The following is a 22,242-nucleotide window of genomic DNA, read 5'->3' on the forward strand; positions in this document are numbered from 1 at the left end:
TTGTAATGTATTTAGTTTCTATTTGCAAAAATTATAATAATTCTGTCATCGGTTCCACAAAAACAAATTGATTCCTTATTTTTTTGTATATTTATTACTATTTCTTTATATTAAATTATAAAATTAATTTCAAATATTAAATTACAATTTATATTAAAAAAGTAAACAAATAACAGTTTTGTCTGTGGATATTTTCTTATTACACTCAAACACCATTCTAATACATAATTGCCACAGGACAGACATTTCAAGTACATTTTCTGTCATATTTGCAGGAATGTAATAGAAAACAACAATGCAGAAACAACCATATGTTTTCTCAGTGCAAAAACATTGTGTCGGTGTTGATAGAAAGGCCAAAACGTTGAGGGAAAATATAAATTTTCAAATTTATCTTGATTAATATGGATGTAGCCTAATATTTATAATAAATCTGATGACACTACTCACTCCTGTTACTTTTACTCAGTTACTATATATAAGTAGCTATAGGTTATATGATATGAGTAACAGGACTGAAAGTAACAGGATTGAGATTTTAGGATCAAATTAGCAAATACATAAAATCAAGCCACATGGAGTACATGCTAATATTATCAGAATACTCAGCAAATTATAAGGATTCACCAAAGATTTGTATTAAAATAAACAAATAGCATATAATACATAATTTAGGTAACAGGACAGTACATTTCCAGCCACCATTACAATATCATCAAATATACAGAAAAGAAAATAAGACCACATGCTTTCAGTCATTTCATTGCCTTCAGAAGATCCAGATGTTGCAATATTATGTTGAAAATGTGTCTTGTGGAATTTTTCCAGTTTTTTTTTTTTTTTTTTTTAGAGGGGGGAGTGTGTTAGGGTAACAGGACTGAGTGAAAACCTGGGGACACGACTAAAATGTGTATTTTATCAAAAGTATTATACATTTATTTCGAAATAAATGTATTTAAAGCACAGATGGGATATGGAGTTACACAAAAATGCAAAATAAAAATGATTTCTAAAGGATTTTAAACATTATATAAAATGTTAAAATGTAGCGTTACAAAATTATCAATAATTATAATACAAATGGCCATACAAATTACGGGAGTTTTACCGGAGGCGAATGTAGCAAACACACACACACACACACACACACACACACACACACACACACACACACAAAATATATAGAAAGTTTAAAAATACAGTAGAAATACGAAAAAACATTTAAACTGGATGATAGCGGAATTAAATTGGATAAACACTGCACGGGAGAATCCCAGGGAAAACGGGAGGGTTGACATGCATGCTATAATGTCCTGGGGACAGAAATGAGAAAAACGCAAGGTCTCGAGGTAAAAACGTCTAATGTTTCTTTTTATATTACATTATCTTAGTTGTTACCAGTTAAGCTAAAGTACAATGATTTATAGGCAAGTAGGCTAGTCGTTGATGAGGTCCACTTCAGAACGTCAGGCTGAAATAGTGACTGTTCTGTCAGTGAGCGGCAGGGAATGACCTCACTGACCAGATTAGCAAACCTAGTAGCCTAGAAAGAGACAGAGACAGAAACAAGGGCTCTTTGTGTTGAGTGAGCAGTGCCCCCAGTGTCAGTAACAGGACGTGAAGGGTATGAGCACTAAAACAATACACTTGTGTGTGACTGAGCTAGTCAACATAGACAAAACACACCGATAACAATGTCATTTTATTTCAACACTTTGTTATTTGTAAAAGAACACTTTGCATTTGAGTCAAACTATTGTTAGCTGAGCTATTGTATATAGCCTACATCAAATAGTTTGTCTCCTGAGGTAAGTTTGTATTTTTCACAGAATAACTTTAATGGTTCGTCAAGTTTGGTATAGGTGTACTTACTTTTGTAAGGTCATAAACTCCCCCTAAATGTATCTTTCTGCTGTAAGGTGTCATTCCCACTAAGTGGCCTTTGTGTATGACTGGGGAAAAGGCTTTGAGTGATCCAAGTTCACTGTGAATGAGGGGAAATACGTAAATGGGGATACCCACTAAGGAAAATCACTCATCAGATAGTAGTCTGGTTGAAAAACTCAATGGGGGGTTGTTGTAGATGTGTGATCAAACTCGCAACTATTATTTGTTTCTACATACATATAATTAACACAATCGTTCTTGGTGAATTAAAATGGATTATAATTCCATTTAACTAGAGAAAAGACGATGACTAGAAAAAGTTAGTTCTAATGGTAGGAGAATAGCGAAGTCTACCAAAACAAGAACGATAGTGACAGAGGTACGTTATCGTTGGAATAACCCCGAAACAATTGATTTATCGGCTGATTAACGATATATAGAATGACATCCAATCAGAATCCACCTTGTGCATTTAAAGCGACAGGCGACATAACAGAACTTTAACGTGCATTGGTGTAAATTCTGTTATCGTTCTTGGTGTGAACGGGCCTTATATATAACTAATAATTATACGGTTATAATAGTCGTTCAAATTCGATGAGAATTGTCCACACCCTAGCTATAAGGAAAATGACACAGCAAGGATATGGTTGTTACACTATCGTTTTTTTTTCCCGCATTAAATCTGCATTTAAAGTGGCAGAAACATTACTGTAGGCTGCTTATAATAAAGAGAACGTTATCATTTTTGTTGTGAACTGGTCTTTAGACTGGCTACTAGTGGCTACGTTTTGACACAGTATTTTAAGTGGACGTTTAATAATGCCATTCTGCAATACGTTTAACACTAAATGTTTAAAAATCCAGTAAATAAAAGAACATTAAAAATATTAAAAATGGCAAGGGGGTAAACTCCATTGGTGAGCATCTTAGCATCTTTGGATGCGTACACAGGCCGACCGTAGGTTGGATGGATGTGTCTGTAGTTGTTCTGCAGGTGAACCTGTTTATCAGCTAATTCCTCCGTGGAATATATCCCTTTTACAAACAGCTCAAACTGTCAAAAGAAAACAAATGTTACAAAAATCTTTAATACATTTGTACAACAATTGTATAAGTGTAAGGTCTACAGACAACAACACAATCTACGCAACTAAGCAAATGCAAGTTGCAAGTGTGCGTCATTGTGTGCAGCGTTATTGTGTCGGTTACAAACTGCCATACCTTAAATGTCTGCTAGTAAATGTGTTACTCATTGCAATCATATTGAGTGTTTACATTTTAAATTGTAATTTGGCAAGATTCCCTTTAAACTGCTGCTTCGCCATAACCATAAAAGAAGAATGTTTATGCTAATGTCACTATGGCGCCCCCTTGCAGCAACACTGAAATTGCATTGTATTATGAAATGCATAAAATTGTTTTACGGGTATCTAGAAGCTCGTTTTCACAAACTTGTGTTGAGTATAATTTGGACGTCTTACCTGAGCCCATGAGATATAGGTGGGTACTTCATATACGGTCCACAAAACCACCTGTGAACAGGGCGGCGTTGTGAGGCTGCCGTGATAACGGTAATACTGCGTTAGGTTGTTCTGAGGTAACAGATTCATCAAAGGAAATGGTCTGATCGATTTTGTTTGTCCTTCAAGAAAATTAAAAGATTTAAATTTACTCATTTAGACATATGCACAATCTTTATTTTTATTTTATTTTTTTTTTAATGGAAGCCCTTTTCAACTACGAAAAAAGTTTAAAAAGCTCATTGTGATTTCTATCTCACAATTCAGACTTTTTTTCTCAGAATTTTAAAACTCCCAATTTTGTAACAAAAACGTCAGAATCGCAAGATACAAAACTCCGAATTCTGACATTTTTCCCGTTGCAATTCCAATCCATATCTCTCAATTCTGACAAATTTTATATAAATATGAAAATATATGTATGCATGTAAATATTTCTTAAATATATAGATGTATTTGTGTGTACTTGTATAAATATACCCAGTACACACACGTATTATGTAAACAAACTTTTATTTTGGATGCGATTAATCATGGTTAATCTATTTAACTAAGCCCTAACACATACATATATAATTTCCTCAGAAATGCGATAACAATTTTGAAATGTTGTGGAAAAACCACAACTACATTTTTTAATTTTTTTATTAAATGAATGGATTACATTAATCAAAGTTCACTTTCTCAACTAACCTTTGTAGGCGACAGAAGGAAGTGCATTTGAGATGGACTGGAAGTTTTCATTGTGCAAATATGTCACCTGTGAAAGAGTGATAACGATAAAATACAAACCTGTGGTGTACCACTTCATATAAAACAATATCTTACACCAATGAAGACTCCAAGCACAGCAAGGCCCGTTGGGTCTTCAAGCGCGGACGTCAAATTTGGATGTGTTGATTTAATGTTGACTATATGCATCTGCCCACAAACATGGACAAACATTACAAAAAGTGTAAACATCATAAACAGCTTAAAGATATGGATAACTTGAAGCCCCAAACCTCCATAGGGAATCTCAGGTGGCCCAAGGTGTGTTCAGAACCATTTGAAGACACACTTCCCCAATGGAAATGAAGCTGGATGGTGCGGTAGATTCCAGGAAGCCCTCCGCCACTCACCTGCATACCGTCACCCAACTCCAGCACAACTACACACAGAGACACGCTACCTTCAATAAAATACAGCTACACCTTCAAGATGCTTGGGATAAAAGTGTCCAAAAACCTTTCTTAAGGTCAATAGTCACTTACCAGAGTGACCCTGGTTTGTCAGCCACCATTGCCCTTTATGAGTCAAATTAAAACCCTCCATGTGCAGAGAGTCTAAAGATTGGTTCTTAATCAGCTGATGGTCCAGGTTGATGGGAGAGTGATGGCTCTCCAGAAGAGGATGGCAAGAGGGGTAGTTTTCTCCCCATGCATATGGATCTACCAAGAATAGTTTATTATTGTTTTACGACATGACAATAGTAGCGTTGCAAAAATTAGTTTGTCCTTCTGAATGAATTCCAACAAGAACAAGCTACAGAACCAGAACTCACCACAGTGCTCCTCATCATAACAGAAGTCTTGAGGGAAAACAGTTAAAAAATATTTATCAAAGGTCATCAAATCACTTATTTCAGTCAAAGGCACTGAACTCAATTCCTTCAAATGAAAGGTTTTGTATCAATGAATCATTCGTCACTCACCATCATCACTGTGTGCCAATGAAACCACGGACAACATCAGCATCAGAAGCAACATCATGCCCTGAAAATGAATGGAAATGTTCCCGCTGGTCCTACGCTACAAAAAACACTAAATGCCAAGCAAACGGGGGTTTAAGTAGTGATCTTCTTGAATGGAGGTAGGATGTCAGGTTTTTTCTCTGACTGTGCTCACTTGAACACGTCGCTGCCGCTGCGCTCGTTCACAGTCTCACACAAATAACTTTTGTTGAACGAGGAACCAGAGAACCAACACTGATTATATGAAATGAACAAAGCAGGGACATGTTGTGTTTTATATATATAAAATAATGGAATGGAATGTTTAACAAAGATAATTAATCAAATGTGGGGGATTAATCTAACAAATATTTTAACAATAATAATAACCACAACAATACTTATATATATATATATAATAACATTATTTTAATAATACTATTATGATTATTAATAATACATATTAGTTCACAGAGGCTCTAAAAAAGTATCCAAGTCAGATTTACACTAGAAATTGATACTGTATTCAGCAAGGATGCATTAAAATGATAAATGTGATAAAAGTGACAGTAAAAGGTTATAAAAAATATATATATATATATATATTTCAATCAAATGCTGTTCTTTTTATACTTTTAAAGAATCCTGAAAAAAAAAAGTTAGCAAAAAATATTATTAAACATCTGTTTCTAACATTGATGATAAATTCCTGATTATCAAATCAGCATATTAGAATGATTTTTGAAAGACCATGTGATACTGAAGACAAGTAATGATGCTGTACATTCATCACAGGAATAAACTACATTTTATTCAAATAGAAAACAGCTGTTTTAAATTGTAATATTTTTTTTATTATTATTGTTTTTACGCTAAACTGCCTTGGTGAGCAGAATAGACATCTTTCAAAAACATGTAAAAAAAAAAATTGCACCCAAACTTTTGAACGATAACACACAAATGATTTTTTTTGTAGGTTTCGATTGCTTCTGTTGTGCTCATTAGAAGTCTCTTTGGGTAAAATGACTAAATGTAAATGCAATGACAATTGTGAAACAGTAAATCTTTTATTCAGGAATCTCACAACTCTGTCACCGATGTCTAATCTCTCAGGGAGCGAGAATTCCCAAGAGGCTTGAGGAACGGTTTTTACATCAGAGAACTGAGTGCTTCCTTACATTGGGGATCCCCTCTTTGGCACACGTGACATTTAAGAGCGATTGATTTCCACGACGGACCGGGAAATCTCTGAGAAGGCATTAAAACGTTCAAAGGAGTCATTCTGGATGAGTCATCATGCTCAAAAGAATCAAATAACACACATTATGAGATCTCAACCCCACAAACGTCATCTGAAACGAGTGATCTGAAACACAAGGAACACAAACATGACTGTCCTTCATGGTGCAATTTATTTGGCATTTGATTAGATGTACATCTAGTTCAGAGAAAAAAAATCTAAACTAAAGCCCTCTAAAAAAAAACCTAAAAAAAAAACCAGTACATGACAAAAAAACTAACTTCAAGAATAACCAACAAATTCACCAACTGTTGCATTCTACAGAAAACATTTCATGATGCTTTTTTCCTTGTTGCACCAAGTCTATCTAGAAGAAATCATCTACATTTTTTCTTTTTTTAATTAAAAAAACGGTTGCAAATGGGAGGCGGGAAGAGAGGAGTCAGATGTGTTTCGAACCGTCTGTAAGCATAGCAGAAATGAAGAGTACAACAGCAGAAGAGATGTCCTCTCTGCATGCGCAAAAGAGTAAAACATGCTAAACATTCATGCCAACTTTTACATTACACACATTTAACACACACACACACACACACACAAGAAACAAAAGCTGATGTTCACAGAGTTGTCTGTGCTGATGAAACCCTGGAATTAAACAAAACAGACTATACAGTGAAAGAACATTGACCTGGATGACAAGAATGTCTTCGTCCTCAATTATTTTGGCGCTGGTGATGGATCTTTAGAAACAGGGATCTGCTGGCCGACTTGTGTGCTTTTCTTGTGCAAAAACATCTTTATCTTTGTACAAAATGCCTGATTGTCATTTAGTTTGGGCTTTTTGTTGCTTTTCCAGTCAGAAATAAATCATATTCCCTTATACAAAAAGCAGTGTCTGATTCAGTGAGCAACAATGCATTGCAGACCAAATCTAAATCTTTCCCATAACATTTGTATTTGAGTACATTATTCATTCAATTGTCCAAATAGCAATTAAGTAGTCTGTAAATTGGTAAAAGAAAAAAAGCAGCATTTTGCTCTTACTTACATGTACATTTATGGGCTCATGTGTGCAAATACACGCTCACATTTACTTCGTGTCAAGTACCGAACGGTTGTTATTGGAGATTTACATCAAAATAATATTGAGAGCATGTGATTTACAGGTGCTGAAAACGAAAAACAGTCTCACACACAGACAGACCGGCCATGAACACAACCTCATCATTCATCGTAGGCAAGTCTGAACACATGAATCCTAACTCAGGATCGATTTCAAACACCATGATCTGCTTCAGCACAAGGTTTGAGATCAGTTTGAGAGGCGAAAATGAGAGGGGACATTTATTAGGCAGGTAAATGTTGAGCTTTTTTGTAAGAGTTACATTCTGAATTCAAAATGTATGTAAGTGACAGACTTTCTGGATGAATCTATGAGGAATTGACCAGATCATATTTCACCACAAAAGTAAAATAAATAAAAAATTATATTTTGCATAAATATTCCTCCCTGCAATTCTCATAACCACAATGAAAATGATAATAACGATTTTTCATTAATGTAATGCAGAAACAAGCTCATATATATATATCTATATATATATGCACAAGTATATTATTTAAAAAAACATGATGCAAAACATAAATGGTTCAATAAGCTTTCATGCAAAATGTAATCTCTTATTTTGTTTCTTTTCAATAAAAACAGGTAATTTCTTCACAGCTTTCATGAGATTTGCCCTTTTAGATTTGTGCAAGTGTGACATTGCTCACACCAAAATCCGTTTTTCGATAAAGTTCGCCTCCCAAAAGGATCTCAAACGCTTCTGATATTCTTTTCCAAAAACGAGGCGCTGGATTTGCATCACCATGCCACAGCAGGACACTTAAAAATGTCAGAGACTCGTACCTCTATCTAAAAGAATCAAATGTTTTTTTTTTATTATTAGTTTTGTGAGTTTGTGCTACTGATCTGACAGACAGAAAAAGTAAAAACCAGACATCACAGAACTCTATATAGTAACATGGTACCGCTCCATGGACAGCAGTAATGAGGCAAGGAAAAATAGCTTCTTTGTGGCAGGAAAGAGTCAGTGTGTCTCCACAAGAGTCACCACTAAGGCCTAAAAAGCCTGTTGGTCGACCCGTTCATTCGTTCGTAGTGCGTTGATCAACACATGCCAGTGTAAACCTCAGAGAGAGGTGCTCTGTCGGCCCTCCACGCCGTCAACCGATGGCCGACGGAAGTATTTACATGTGACGCTCAAGCTGAAAAAACGTTTTTACGTTCGTGTCTGAAGTTTTTGCTCTGAACAGGAAATCTCCTTTGAGTCCGACATCCTCTGACATGTAGTATAGTGCAGTCTGGACACGTACCCTACACCACGGTGCTGAGCGAGGGGCCGCTGCAGTCTGCCGTGGAGCTCTGTGTGATGCTGCTCTCTGATTCGCTGGGGGTGTCTGGAGACACAAGCAGGGTGCTGCTGTCGATGGAGTCCTCGCGCATCTCCAGGGGCGGCGGCGGCGGGGCGGGGAGCGCAGGCTCGGGGAAATCCCTCTGGAGAGAGTCGGCCGCGCCGCTCACGTGACCAGTCACGAGCGGAACCCCGGTCCGTCCTGAGGAGAGAACAGGAAATTAACCAAAACCATTCAAAATCATTTTCATTGACTGAAATAAAGCTGAAATAAAATGAACTGCAAGATTAAAAGATTAGATTAGACAAAAAAATATTTAAGCATGCAAGTAAATATAAAAATATTAAATTATTTTAATTTGAAGTACCAAAACGGCCAAATTTAAAAAATAGTTTTTGACCAGTAAAATAAGGTTAAATCATTTACATAAAAAAACAACTGAAAATTCTAAATTAATAAATGTAATTACTAAACCTTAAATAAAAAGAGCTAAACAGAAAAAAATAGAGATATTTGAAAAAAAGAAAGCACACCAAAAACATTAAAAACTCAACTAAAATAAAAATGCTAAAATTAAAAGCTAATTCTAAATATTAATAAATATTATAATACCATGCAAATAATACTTATAATACTGAAACTGTATAGCACAACTGCAAAAACAATAAAGAATTAAATGCAAGACAGATTAATTAATTTGTTTGTTTATAAATATTAAAACACTTTATTTTAAATTTCAAATAAACATTCTATAAAATGACCATGATTTTATTTTATTTTTTTCAGTTTCCAGGAACTCACCACACAAATTAGCAATATTCAACTGCTAAAGAGATTTAGAATTAATTCCAATAGTTTGATTATAGCATTGTTATAAGCTAATGTTGTTTCATGTATCCAATACATGCAAAACATTACAAAACGCTTATAATCGATTTGACTTTTTAATCAGTATTAAATCCACTATAATATTTTCAATTGATAATCCTCTCAACAATATTTTTTCGGGGGATTCATCCACTGCAAAAATGCATTCTGGTTTTGCTTTATTTGCAGAAGAAACATATGACGCTTCCTTACAATTTGGCCATTATTATGTATCTTAGAATACAGAATAATTATATTAAAGTTTCACTAGGCTCACTAGGTTTTGGATCAGAGCTCCAGAATGTAATCCATGAAGAGTTTAAATATCATTCATTTGAAGATGATGAATCATTAGTTATGTGCACATGCATAGAAAAGACCTAAAAATACAGCGTCTGTTGTTAATTTTGGAAAGACATACTGAGGTCCATGTAGAGGATGCTGTCTGGGTTGATGGAGGCCTCATATGAAGGAGGAGGGTCATCGGGGTGGTGGATATCTGGGTATTTGTAAGCAGCATAAGGGGGCGGAGGCTCCTGGAAGTGGAACGCTCCACCTTCACCATCATCAGAGAGGTGCAGAGGCGTCAGGCCCGTCCCGAATGCATCCGGCCCATAGTCAAAGCCAGGGACCCGCCGACCCAGATTAAAATGATGCACTGTGAAAGACAGAGATGATCCAGAAAAACAGCACTTTAACATGCGCAGATATAATCAGATGAGGCCTTACGGTTTCCTCCAATGAGGGTTTCGATGCGCTCCCGCCGGCGCTGCCTCAGTCTGTGCACCATGAAGAGCAACAGCGAGAGGATGAGGAAGGACGAGATGCAGCTGACAATCAGCCTCATGCCGCTGGCCATCGAGTCAAACAGACTGCTGCCGTCTGAAACAAACAACACCGATGAGACCGACCTCTTAACTGAAAACTTAAACTGAAATAACAAAAATGACAAATTTAAAAAAAAAAAAAAAAGAATTATATATATATATATATATATATATTATATATATATATATATATATATATATATATATATATATAATATAAATATAAAAGCTCATTCAAATCATTAATAAAAACTAGATTAGCATATAGATATTACAAAAAATCCAATAACTGTATTTTCTTAATGAATGTACAACTAAGCATAACTACAGAAACAATAAAATACATTACAGAAATTTTCTTTTGAAATTTTTTTTTTAAGTAAAACGGGTTTTATTATTTGTAAATATTTTATAGCATTTATAAACTAATTGATGAATAAATTGTCTAGAATGGCTATAATTGATTTGACTACTTTTCAGCACATTCTGCTGTCCAAATAATCGAAGAAACAAACACATTCAGTGCTAAAAAAAACAAAAAAAAGTCTTAATTTAGTCTATTAAAGTAATGATAGTTTGCCACTTCAAACATATTATAAGAGTTTAGTTTTATAGTAAAATAAGGCAGAGTAGCGCCACCTAGTGGTGAGACATGGGCACTAAAATGGATGCAAAATCACATACAGTGCACATTTAAAGATTTATCTTCAATTAAATACATATCCGTCCCCTAATCTTCAGATGTAATACAGGGATTTCATTCAAGAACAACTCTGAAGAGACTGTGTCAGTACCGGGATCCAAGCAGGTGAACTTGCAACACTCTTTAGGGTCCTTGCGGAAATGCTGGCATCCCTGTGGACGCTCACACAGGGCGGCCACACACATCTCTGGCTCGCCGTCGTGGCACGTGCAGCTCAGACACGGGTCGTCCCCTTTAGGAGTGAAGTAATAGCCCTCGTTCACCACGTTGTCTCTGATGTCCACACACGTTTGTCCTGGTGAAGAAACGGGTCAGACTGAGATCAGTACATTAGTACTAACATGAAGAACTCCTGAATGTTATCAAACATGTTTCTTCTGTTCATAGGGTGCTGGACGTACTTCTCTTGCAGAGGAAGGGGAATTTTTTATAGCAGTTTTCGGTGTGCCAGCTGTGCAAGCCCCGCTCGTTCATGCTCTTGATCTGAAAGCGCTGCAGCTGGGCACAGAACACGTTATCCTGGGATGGGTTCGCCTCGCCCAAATTAGCCAGACCCTCCGGAGGCAAAAACACCTGCATGGACCCTGTGAGGAACAGACAGACGGATGAGGGAACAGTTTCAAACCCCACAGATGTGCAAAATAAATATAAAAATCTAAATGCATTTTCTTCATAAGTTAAGGAAATTATTAAACCAATATTAATCATTATTTACTCACCCTCGTAAGTCATTTGAAATCAGGGTTATTATTTTTAAATGAAACTAGATCTTAAACTATTAAAAATCATTTGGTTTCATTTTTATCATAAACATAATTTATGTTACCTTGGCAACTTTGTTGAAAATAAGTTATATTTTCAGTATTACAAGTACTAAACTTAAAAAATATATTTTTTCAAAGCACAATTATAATGAAAAAAAAAAATTACAATTACAAATACATTTAAAAATGACAAAATTACTAAACCGTAAACTAAAATGAAAATGGAAAATACAAAACTAAAAGCAACCTACCTGAACTAAAATAAAATATAAATATTAAATGTAAAAAAAAAAAAAAAAAAATCTTTTTATAAAGTAGAACAAGTTTTTTACAAGTTTTGTAAAAAATCTGAAATGTTGCCTCTGCAACTAACAGCAGTAAAATAAGTAATACAATTATTACAACTAAAATAAAAATGAAAGTATATTAAAAGTACATAATATATTATTAAATACACACGTTTATATTTTTTTCAAATGTTAATAAATTCCAAACTGTTAATAAACTATAAAATAAAGAGGAAATATAATAGAGAATTAAGTTTAAAATTAATTATTCACTGAAATCAATGAATCAATTGATCAATTTCACAAAGCCAGTCTGAATAAAGTTCAACTCACTGATTCAATGATCCAGTGACAATGAACATCCTACTGGACCATTTACTGTGAGAACCAACTTCAGTTTCACTCTGTTCTTTACACTCTGTTATGGTAAGACTTCATAAGACTTCAAATATAGTAATCAAGTCATTAGGACTACCTTTATTGTATTTATTTTGGCAAAGGTGCCGTTTAACAGCTCGAGTGCTCATTCATTACAATAAAAACATTTATTCTTCACCTTTTTTTTTCGTTTTTGTTCACTGTATTTCTTAAAATAATTTTGATTAATACCCACCTTTATATGCCACTTCCCAGCGGCCCTCGAGCGAATGATTCTGGTTGGTAATCACATACTGATATCCCACCCAGAACCTGCAATGACACATCGGTGAGAACCCCAAACCGCAAAAGCAGCTCTTCCTCAGGAAACAGATCCACACACACTCACTTGCACTGGTCCTTTCGCTCGCACACTTTCTCGTCGAAGTCCACCTCGATCTTGAGGATGAACTGCAGCTCTTCGTTGGTGCCGAACGTGGCGAGGGAGCCGTTGACCTTCTGACAGGTTTCCACCGCCTGCCAGTAGTTCTCGCTCCTCAGGTAGACTTTATAACAGCTGGCGGTCTTCTCATAGTGGTGCCAGCCGCTCGGACACTTCCCTGTGGTTAGAAATTTCTAAATTATAAACATTTTTAAATATCATAATTTAACCATAATGAGCATTTTAACACTTAACACATTTATTTCAACTACCACATTACTGTTGTATTGAATTATATTATTTCCATATAAATATAGTATATATTACAAATATATATAGTCTACAATTCAGAAGTTTGGGGTAGTTCCTCATGCTCACAAGCCTGCATATTATAAATATATATATATATATATATATAAATAATTATTAAAGAAGAATTATTAAAATGACAATTTTGTAATATATTTTAAAATGTAAATTATGCAATTTCAGCATCATTACTCTCATACTCCTCAGTCTTCAGTGTCACATGAAGCTTCAGAAATCATTCTAATATGTTTATCATCAATTTTTTTGTGGAAACCGTGATGCATTTTTTTCCAGGATTCTTTGACAAAGTTCATCGGAACAGCATTTCTTTAAAATAAAAATAATTTGAAACATTCATTACTGTCACTTCAATTCTGTTCAATTCAATCCAACTTTGCTAAATAAAAGTATTAATTTATTTGAAAAAAAGAACAACTTACAGACCCCAAATTTTGAGTGGTAGTGTATATAATAAAGTGATCTACCAATAGTGTAATAATAATAATAATAATAATAATAATATGCCCACCTGTTGCATAGGTTAAGCTCTTCTTTGTATTTATAATTTTGCATGACATTTATTAATCAGTTTTTTTTTTATATACTGTCAATTTTGTAATGTTTTTTTGTGATTACTAATGGAAACATTGACCTAGTAATGCAATATGAGCACATGTTCACAGCATATGAAGAGATGGGGAAGGGTCTTACTGTTGAAGCGCACTGGCTGAGCGACTCCCATGACGTCCTCCACCGGCTCAAAACCATTGCTGTAGCGATAGCGCTCCTCCTTTATAGCTGCAAGAGAGCCAAACACATGCCCTCTTTAATAAGGCCAAAATATACTAGGCTGAAGCATTAATCATATGCCAAAATGATCCACATTTGTTTGGAAGGACATTGTTAATAATAAGATACTACAGGGTGGGTCATTGGATCTTTACACTCGATGGTCTCATCGCCCTCAGCCTCACTTTATCCACACGGCCCAATCTGAACCAAAAGCTGTTGAGTATCACCGGTGTAGGCTGTGTAAGTTAAACAACATGCTTTCGAGGAAATCATGACACTAAAACCCTAATCCAAGCAAACGGAAGGGAACGGAGCGGCAGCAGGTCTGCTAACATGAAACAGAGTTTCTAAGAATCTTATTAAACCTCTTCCTCATTTCCTGAGAGGAGGAGCACTAAATCCGACAATCAAACAAGAATTAAAGTAAGACTGCAGATCCTCCAAGAAATGTGCCAGAACCTCCTGAGAACATCGGCTCGATTACAGTGGTGTCAGAAAAGAGCAGTGAGTAATGTAAACCCACAGTGTTCTCGGTCTAATAATTATTACTGATTTGATTTTTTAAAAAGTTATATATATGGGATTTTTGTGCCTTTTATTGTGAGAGTACACTGGAGAGATAACATGAAAGTATTTGGGTGGAGAGAGGGGAGCAGGATCAGCAAAGGACCTCGAGGCGGGATTCGAACTTGATACATCTAGACGCCAACCACGAGGCTATTGGCACAGACACAATGTAATAAAAATACACACAGCTACAAAAAATGTTGCTAAAATAGTTTAAAAAACAATAACAAGAATTATCAAAAAGTAAAAACTTATATAAATGAAAAAAAAGCACATAAAATGACTCAAATGTAAACTAAAGATCAAATGAACAAATAAATAAAAGCTCATTCAAAATATTAACAAATACTACAATAAAAATTGTCTTCGTTCTAATTTTATATAATAATGAGATGGACTTATGTGTTTTAATATTTTAATATAATAATAATACCTGTAAAAATGTTACTACTACTAATTATTATTATATATTTAAAATATTCAACAAAATAATTAGTTAATAATTATTATTATTTCAATATTTTATTTATACTGTATATTTATATTATTATAATTACACTTTGAACTGTTTTAAAGATATTTTTAAACATTTTTAAACAGTTTCAAAGACACTATTAAAACATCTCAAAATGTTCATAACTGTGTAACATGGCTTTATAGTTAAAATGAACTGATTCAACTTTCTTTTTTTTGTGATCAATTATTTATTTATCTTCTTAGGCTGATTACATCATCATTGAGAATATAACGAGGCACAATAAAGTGCTGCTTATTCTGCCGCCTGTTTCTCTTCTCCTCCCCATGTCATCCATATCCTACCCATCCCAAGGCTACCCTCCAACCCCTAAACAAGATTCGCTCAAAGTATAGAACAGTAAAAAAAAATGTCCCAGTCTATGGGTTAACACAGGCTACACACGCTTTCTGGTTATCTGGCAACACCACCAATACAAACCACTAATCTTCAGTGTTTAAGGGTTAATTTTGTCCTGCTTGAGGTGTGACTCTGAGACAGCAGAGCGCAGATCACATGCTCAGCAAATCCGCTCTGTAATTCCTGTTATCCCATCCAAGAATCAGACTTTGAGTAACGTCTCTAACTCCGAAGTTAAGACACAGAAACCACAGCACATGGGCAAAACAATCCAAAACCCACGATGCCCAGCACTGGCATCTGGAAGCGTTCCACGTGCGGTCATAAGCATAAGTGTGTTTTTACAGTGCATTGCACAAGAATGTGTCTATGTGAGCGTGTGTGAACTTACTAGGGCAATCCATCTCATCGCTTTTGTCATCACAGGCCGTCCATCCATCGCACTGCCAGGACAGAGGGATGCACTGCATTTTTCCGCTCCGGCAGGCAAACTGGCCAGGATTGCAGCGCAGGTCTGAAACACAGACAATACACTGAGCCACACTAATCTGGAAAGAGAAAAGCTGCAGCAGACTCTATTATGTGTAATTACTAACAATCATGATTTAACATGCAACAGGTACAGTCTCCAAATTTAGATGAAGATATGTTCCACGTCATCAGGGACATCAGTGTCAATGTCAGGCTTAGCCAAATTAGACTCAAACAGGGTCAACGTGTCAAACCGAACCAGCAGGAAATGCTAAAGATCATTTGTAGGAATTCCAAGGATCGCAGTTTACCTGACAACAGTCTGGCCAGAGCGAGCCGTGGACCTGCTGGAGAGAGAGAGAGAGAGAGAGAGAGAGAGAGATTAGTGATTCCAGCTATATAACATAACCTAATCTCTGAAAGGCTCAAGAGAGACAGTCCGTCTCCTGATTAGCAGGGTATCAATAACAATAGATAGTACTGATACATCCACATTTGCAAACAAAAGTCAATTCAAGTGACCGGAAAACTCTTTATTTTAGATTTAGAAAGCATTTATTTCATTCAAACTTGAGCTTGCAAAAGCCCAGCAAATGTAAAATTATATTTTACTTCAAGAAAGCAAAACCTATTTTAGGATAAGTACGATGTAGACAAAACTACTGTTGTTTTTTTTTTTTAATGTTAAAACACAATGTTTTATTGACAGCCAACACAAAATCCAAAAAATGTGCATCATTTTATACATACTTAAATGCCATCTAATATTATAATTAAAATAATTTCTGTTATCTGATGTTAGCAAAAGACCCAATTAGCTTGATCCTCCAATCCACAAAACAATCTCTTGAGAAAACGAAGCAACAAACAGATTAAAAAAAAGAACACATTTTTAAAAAGAGCTTCCCTTCTTGGGAGGTCCAGACATTTAGACGTTTAATCAATCACCTGTCCAATCCTTGAGTCTAAAGTTATCCTAAAAAAAACACAGCAACACTGAGATGCCTTCAGAAGACCAGTGTGTTCTCTACCATGGATGCAATACTAGAACCAGATCTGCCCCACATCACCGCTGCATAGAGTAAGACCATTGAGAACAGATGAACACCTGTCTGACTGGTAAAAACCTTCTTCATGTGCCCATAAGTTCCAGTGATCACCAAAATAGTACCAATAACCAATTTGGGTAGTTGAAATATAGATTTTTCAAAAAAAAATTTTTGTTAATATCTAATAAAGGAAAATAATAATTGACTGTCTCTCCTTTGAGTAGTTTGAACATGTTTTTGCACATGCACCACTTCAAGTTTGTTATGCATTGAGTCTTATGGGTCAGTAGCAAAAATATACAAGAGTCTCCTTTAATGTTAACATCACAGTGATCATGTGTAATATTATATTATTATAATATTATTACACTGAGATTTAACACCATCTGTGGGTTTATTTGATGAGATTGAACATGGAGACAGACCAACCCATCTTGCCCTCAAAACAAGTGCACATAACCTGGGCTTCGCTTCCCCATGGAAATTAAACTCAGAAAAGCACATCACAGGCCATTAACCTAAATACTAGTCCTATTTATTTGATCCACTGGGTTTCCATGCATCACCTTATATCAATAGGATTATTAAACTTCCCATTTAACAGAGGAATATCAGACACCAGCAGAACGCTGCTGCACTGATGTTTCCCTGTCCAGACCATTCTGCTTGATCTGTCTGCTCCTGTATTGAACTGTGTGGCCTACCAGAAACATTAGATTAAATGCAAATGGTTGGCATGTATGGCAAGTTGTTTAAACATTTATTCCTTACAGCCTACAAGCATCTTTTTTAATGTAGTTGTAGGGCTGTGACGGTGGCTGATTTTTACCACCGCAGTAGTCATTGACCAACAACCGCCGGTGGCGCGGTGTTGAAAAAAATAAAAATAAAATTATATATATAAATATAATTGTCGTGGTCAGTTAATTCATGGAATTACCAAAAAAGATGATTAAAGCTGACATAAACTGTGCATGCATGTAATATAGCAGCATTGTCTCACTCATCTAACACATCCTATTTAACTCGTCAGTTCGTGTTTACTTGAGCACTTCTGTCAGTGAACGCCGCCTGCAAAACACTAAAATAAATATCAAAGAAATAATGCAGTTAAACAAGAAAGTAGCCTAAATAAGAAAGTTAAATACACCCTGTCTAACGGACGCGAGCAATGCAGCGCAACAAAATACTCATTATAATCAGTGATGCTACACTGGATGCAGCACAACACGACATGATAAATCCCCGTCCGGTCTGTGAGGTAGGCTACTGACACAGAGTTCAAATGTCCTGTATAGACACTAGAGAGACTAAACCTGTTGCAGCGCGGTTGTTGCGTCTGGTTTACTTTTCCGCCACCAAGCAAGCTCAGTAACTCCTCATCTGCACGTGCTCTCTTTGAAATAGGAATCGTTGCCATATTTCTTGTTACCATCTTTTATTTATCGCTGTCTCGTTTGTATTTGGCAAGTTTGGAGAGAGCCTCACCAAACCTGACCAGCCAGCGTTTGCGATCACGAGAACTTGTGCAAACGCTGATGGGTGACATGAATGCAGATGACTCCAGATCGGTGATGTGGTATTTGCTTTCCCAACAAGATCCATCGCCCAACACTAAATTCATTTGCTGAATGCATAAACTGTATTTTCCTGCGCTCAAATCTGCCGATCTTAAGGAAACACTGTGTTTGAGGTAATTTGTAAATTACCATAGACTTAAAATTTGCAACTATTACAGTTATTGCACTTATATACAAAACTTTGTATCATGCTTGCTATAGAGTTTGTGATGTCACGTGCACTACCGCCGGTGGCAGTAGACAACCGCGGTAGCAACTGACCACCGCGTTGACGCGGTTGTCACGGCAACCGTCACAGCCCTATGTAGTTGTATTCTTCATTACTAGAAATCCAGTGGTGACCAGTAACTTTAGATTTTCATCAGTTCCACAATCATTCATTACATACTAGTATTTGTTTTATTGCTACTAGTCATTATCCCAACAGTGACAAGTAGCATTTACAGTGCTTATTTAGGGGGTGTTTACACAACACCATTTTCAACTAAAACCGTTTTTGTGTGTTTTGGCTGTTCACGACAACAGAAACTACAAAAATGCTACTTTGTGAAAAAGTTACATCATGGGCATACATTTTACGTGTTTACATATCTGTGCAGGTGCAGAGTGTTTCTTTATGGAGTAACATCACCAACTAGTGGCCTGGCATGCATAATACAGCATTTTCATTTGTGTATCTGCGTGTTTTGACTATTTTTCCATAGGGATTAAAAAAAAGTTTCGTTAAAGAGTATGTAGTACATGTAGTTAAAGAGAGTAGGAAGACTGATCATTAGCAGTTCTTTATGGGAGTAGGCAGTTCTTTTAGCACCATTTGTTTCTCTGATTGGTGCCGATTTCTTTGCAGAATCATGGGTCACGTTGTTTTTCCACAAGGAATTCCTCTTTTAAACTTGATTCTTTTAAAAACAAGTTCAAATAGTTTGGGCTGATGGCTTCGGCAAAAGCATATTCCATCAGTAAACAACATCTTAGCTCACAGTATGTTTGCTAAGGTTTTTTTAATAAATTATCGCTAAAAATCTGTTTCCCTATGGGATTTTTTTTTTTACTTCTGTTACTCCACTGGACTCCTTCTGTTACTCCACTACCACTGGAATAGATATGCATAAAATTCTAGGACTAGTAAAACTGGAAAAGGTATCAGCAATAACTTGAGCACTAGTTAGAATTAAATAATTGGATTCACCAGAAATGGCAAAATTAGCAATTTGTTACAAGTAACAACGGAATAGATTGTATTGTGATTAGAAGCATGGGAATATGTAAATAAGTAACGAATAACGAACATACACCATGTAGTTTTAAGGAATAAATGTTAACACAGCTTGCCACATGGCATGTAATAAAAAAGGCTTAACGCTAGTAACATAAATAGACACTATGTAGCTTTCAGGATTAAATATGAAAACAGCTTTCCATATGGAATGCAATAAAGCGTAAGGCTTAAGAAATAAAACGAGGCGATAATAATTTGATAACATAGCTGTAGTAAAAGGCCCTGATGGCCTGCGAAAGAGCCTCTGCAGCTCAGCCCTCATGACCGAATACAAGCAGAGCCGCAAGCCTTCACCAGCCCAGACTGCAGCAAATGCATTGATTAAAACAACACCTTTACCTGTACGTGACGGGTCTGTTATTGTCAGAATGAAGAGGAGAAGCACAAAACCACCGCTGTCAGCCTTCGGCAACATTTATCCTCCATTCATAGTATCTTACACCGGAGAAAATGTGCGAGAGAAAATGCAGTTAAAGCAGCAGCCAACGATGTGGAGAAATAAACAACAACGAACAACCGATTCCGCGTGCTGTGTATATTCCGTCGATCAGAAATAAGCTTCGGTACTCGGATGTGTTGGTTTTGAGTTGGCTAGGGTCGTGATGTAGTGTCATATTCCATGGCTGTTTCCTCTGGCTCAGTAAACGAGCTTAGGAGGACGCATATAAAACAAGATGGCTCCGCCACCGTCACATCAAAACAATCCCAACCATGTTCTCCTCCAGCCCACAGACGGGAGGAGGTGCTTCATCAAGCCCTCATAATAATACATGCATGACATTTCCTTCATGACTCACTGTTCACACGGATGTTTCATGGAATATTATACTCTGGCAAGTAAAAGTGTTTTAAGCGCATTTGTTTTATTGCAGCCAGTCACATTACCAGGATAAGAAATATAGTTAGCACTAAGGGCCTAAAAACCCTGTGTACTATTCATTAATTGAGACTACTGTTCAAAAGTTTGGGACCAGTAATACTTTTATTCAACATAAAATTGATCAAAAGTGACACTAAATACATTTATAATGTTCCATTTATTTATTTTTTTACTTCAAAAATATGCTTTTCCTTTTTAACTTTCTATTCATCATCCAAAAAAAATATATCGCTGTTTATTAAAAATGTTTCTTGAGGGGAAAAAAAGATACAAATGAAATGAACAATTTAGCCACTATATTTTTCAAAGTTGTAAATAAAAGGGATTACCTTTTATGAGAAAATACTAAAGTTTTTCAAGATTTCACATTTAATTCAATGTGCTACTTGCCATTTTTGTATTATTAGTTTCTGCCAATTTCAAAGTGAAAACGGTTTCAAAAGTAAACCCTACACCTTTTTTACAGTGTAACATTTTGCAACAAAAAAGCTATTAAATCATTTAACACATTTGAGCAAAGCTTGTTGTCACACTATATGTGGTAAATTGTCAATTATTATTATTTTTTTTTTTGAAAATTTAAACAGTAAAACAATTCTGAAACACTTATGTGTTGTTTTGGCTAACATCGATTATATACAATTGCATCATATAAAACGTGATGAAAAGCAGATATTACAAAAATAATCAAACACAGTTTCAAGAAACAAATTCAAAGAGTCTGTCCCAGCGTCATGTTAGTTCAGTTATGATGACAAAAATAAATAAATAAATAAATATTTCCTTCCTTCTGTCAAACCCAGCAATCATAAACTGTGTTAGTGTAAGTTCACTGAAAGAGTCTGTTTGCACATATGCAAGCTAAAGATTGATTCAACAAGTGAGTCATGTAAAATATGGAGGATGAAATAATACACACAAATCTGTAGAACACCCTTTTATCGTGCCCCTGAGATATTCAAAGACGTCTTCAACATCATAAAAGATCCTAAAACTTTAGGAGGACTGTATCAGTTTTTGTTCAAAACAAATCTAGGAAAGAACTGAATGGACCACGTGATTCACCTGATTAAATCAGATGATGTCAATGATGCTGAAAAACTGAATATATACTAGCTATAAAATGTTATAAAATTTTTTACAAACTGTAGGTGTAAGTTGCAGACTTTTTTTCCTTACAGATTGAAGTCCAAGAAAAATATGATTAATCCGGTTTCACAGTTTAAAAAAAGTAAAACATGACACTCAGCAAAACATGACACAAGTACTTTTATAGGCTTTCAAAAACTCTATGCTCTTCTGTTTAAAAAAAAAAAACATTCTTATGTTAAAGCCTTTGCATATATAAAACAATTAGCTTTGCATGTTAAATTGAAATATAAATTGTGTAATAACTATAGAAGTAGGCATGGATTTCT

General features: G+C 35.5%; 2 protein-coding genes and 1 long non-coding RNA gene across 4 annotated transcripts; all 3 read right to left on the reverse strand.

Annotated features, from left to right (window-relative positions):
- Window positions 1-1,689: 1,689 nt before the first annotated feature.
- On the reverse strand, window positions 1,690-2,401 carry LOC132127576 (uncharacterized). The gene is made up of 2 exons (XR_009427547.1): window positions 2,105-2,401; window positions 1,690-2,050 (listed from the first exon to the last, which is right to left on the reverse strand). It is a non-coding gene; the product is annotated as an uncharacterized LOC132127576 (long non-coding RNA).
- Window positions 2,402-2,613: 212 nt separating this feature from the next.
- On the reverse strand, window positions 2,614-5,574 carry car15 (carbonic anhydrase 15). Its single transcript, XM_059539334.1, has 8 exons — window positions 5,104-5,574; window positions 4,954-4,980; window positions 4,664-4,840; window positions 4,415-4,560; window positions 4,239-4,331; window positions 4,104-4,170; window positions 3,372-3,532; window positions 2,614-2,944 (listed from the first exon to the last, which is right to left on the reverse strand). Exons 1-8 carry the CDS (start codon window positions 5,159-5,161, stop codon window positions 2,735-2,737), a joined length of 939 nt encoding a protein of 312 aa, XP_059395317.1. The 5' UTR covers window positions 5,162-5,574; the 3' UTR covers window positions 2,614-2,734.
- Window positions 5,575-7,970: 2,396 nt separating this feature from the next.
- Window positions 7,971-20,690, reverse strand: dgcr2 (DiGeorge syndrome critical region gene 2). Of its 2 annotated transcripts, none has more exons than XM_059538778.1 (11): window positions 20,284-20,690; window positions 16,348-16,380; window positions 15,957-16,079; window positions 14,044-14,130; window positions 12,991-13,201; window positions 12,838-12,914; window positions 11,575-11,757; window positions 11,265-11,468; window positions 10,373-10,525; window positions 10,065-10,301; window positions 7,971-8,977 (listed from the first exon to the last, which is right to left on the reverse strand). In XM_059538778.1, exons 1-11 carry the CDS (start codon window positions 20,357-20,359, stop codon window positions 8,739-8,741), a joined length of 1,623 nt encoding a protein of 540 aa, XP_059394761.1. In that variant the 5' UTR covers window positions 20,360-20,690; the 3' UTR covers window positions 7,971-8,738. The 2 variants fall into 2 exon arrangements, with proteins under 2 accessions (XP_059394761.1, XP_059394759.1); XM_059538776.1 differs by having other exon boundaries at window positions 16,348-16,383.
- Window positions 20,691-22,242: the final 1,552 nt, after the last annotated feature.

The sequence above is a fragment of the Carassius carassius genome, chromosome 45 (genome assembly GCF_963082965.1).
Source record: "Carassius carassius chromosome 45, fCarCar2.1, whole genome shotgun sequence".
Taxonomy (NCBI): domain Eukaryota; kingdom Metazoa; phylum Chordata; class Actinopteri; order Cypriniformes; family Cyprinidae; genus Carassius; species Carassius carassius.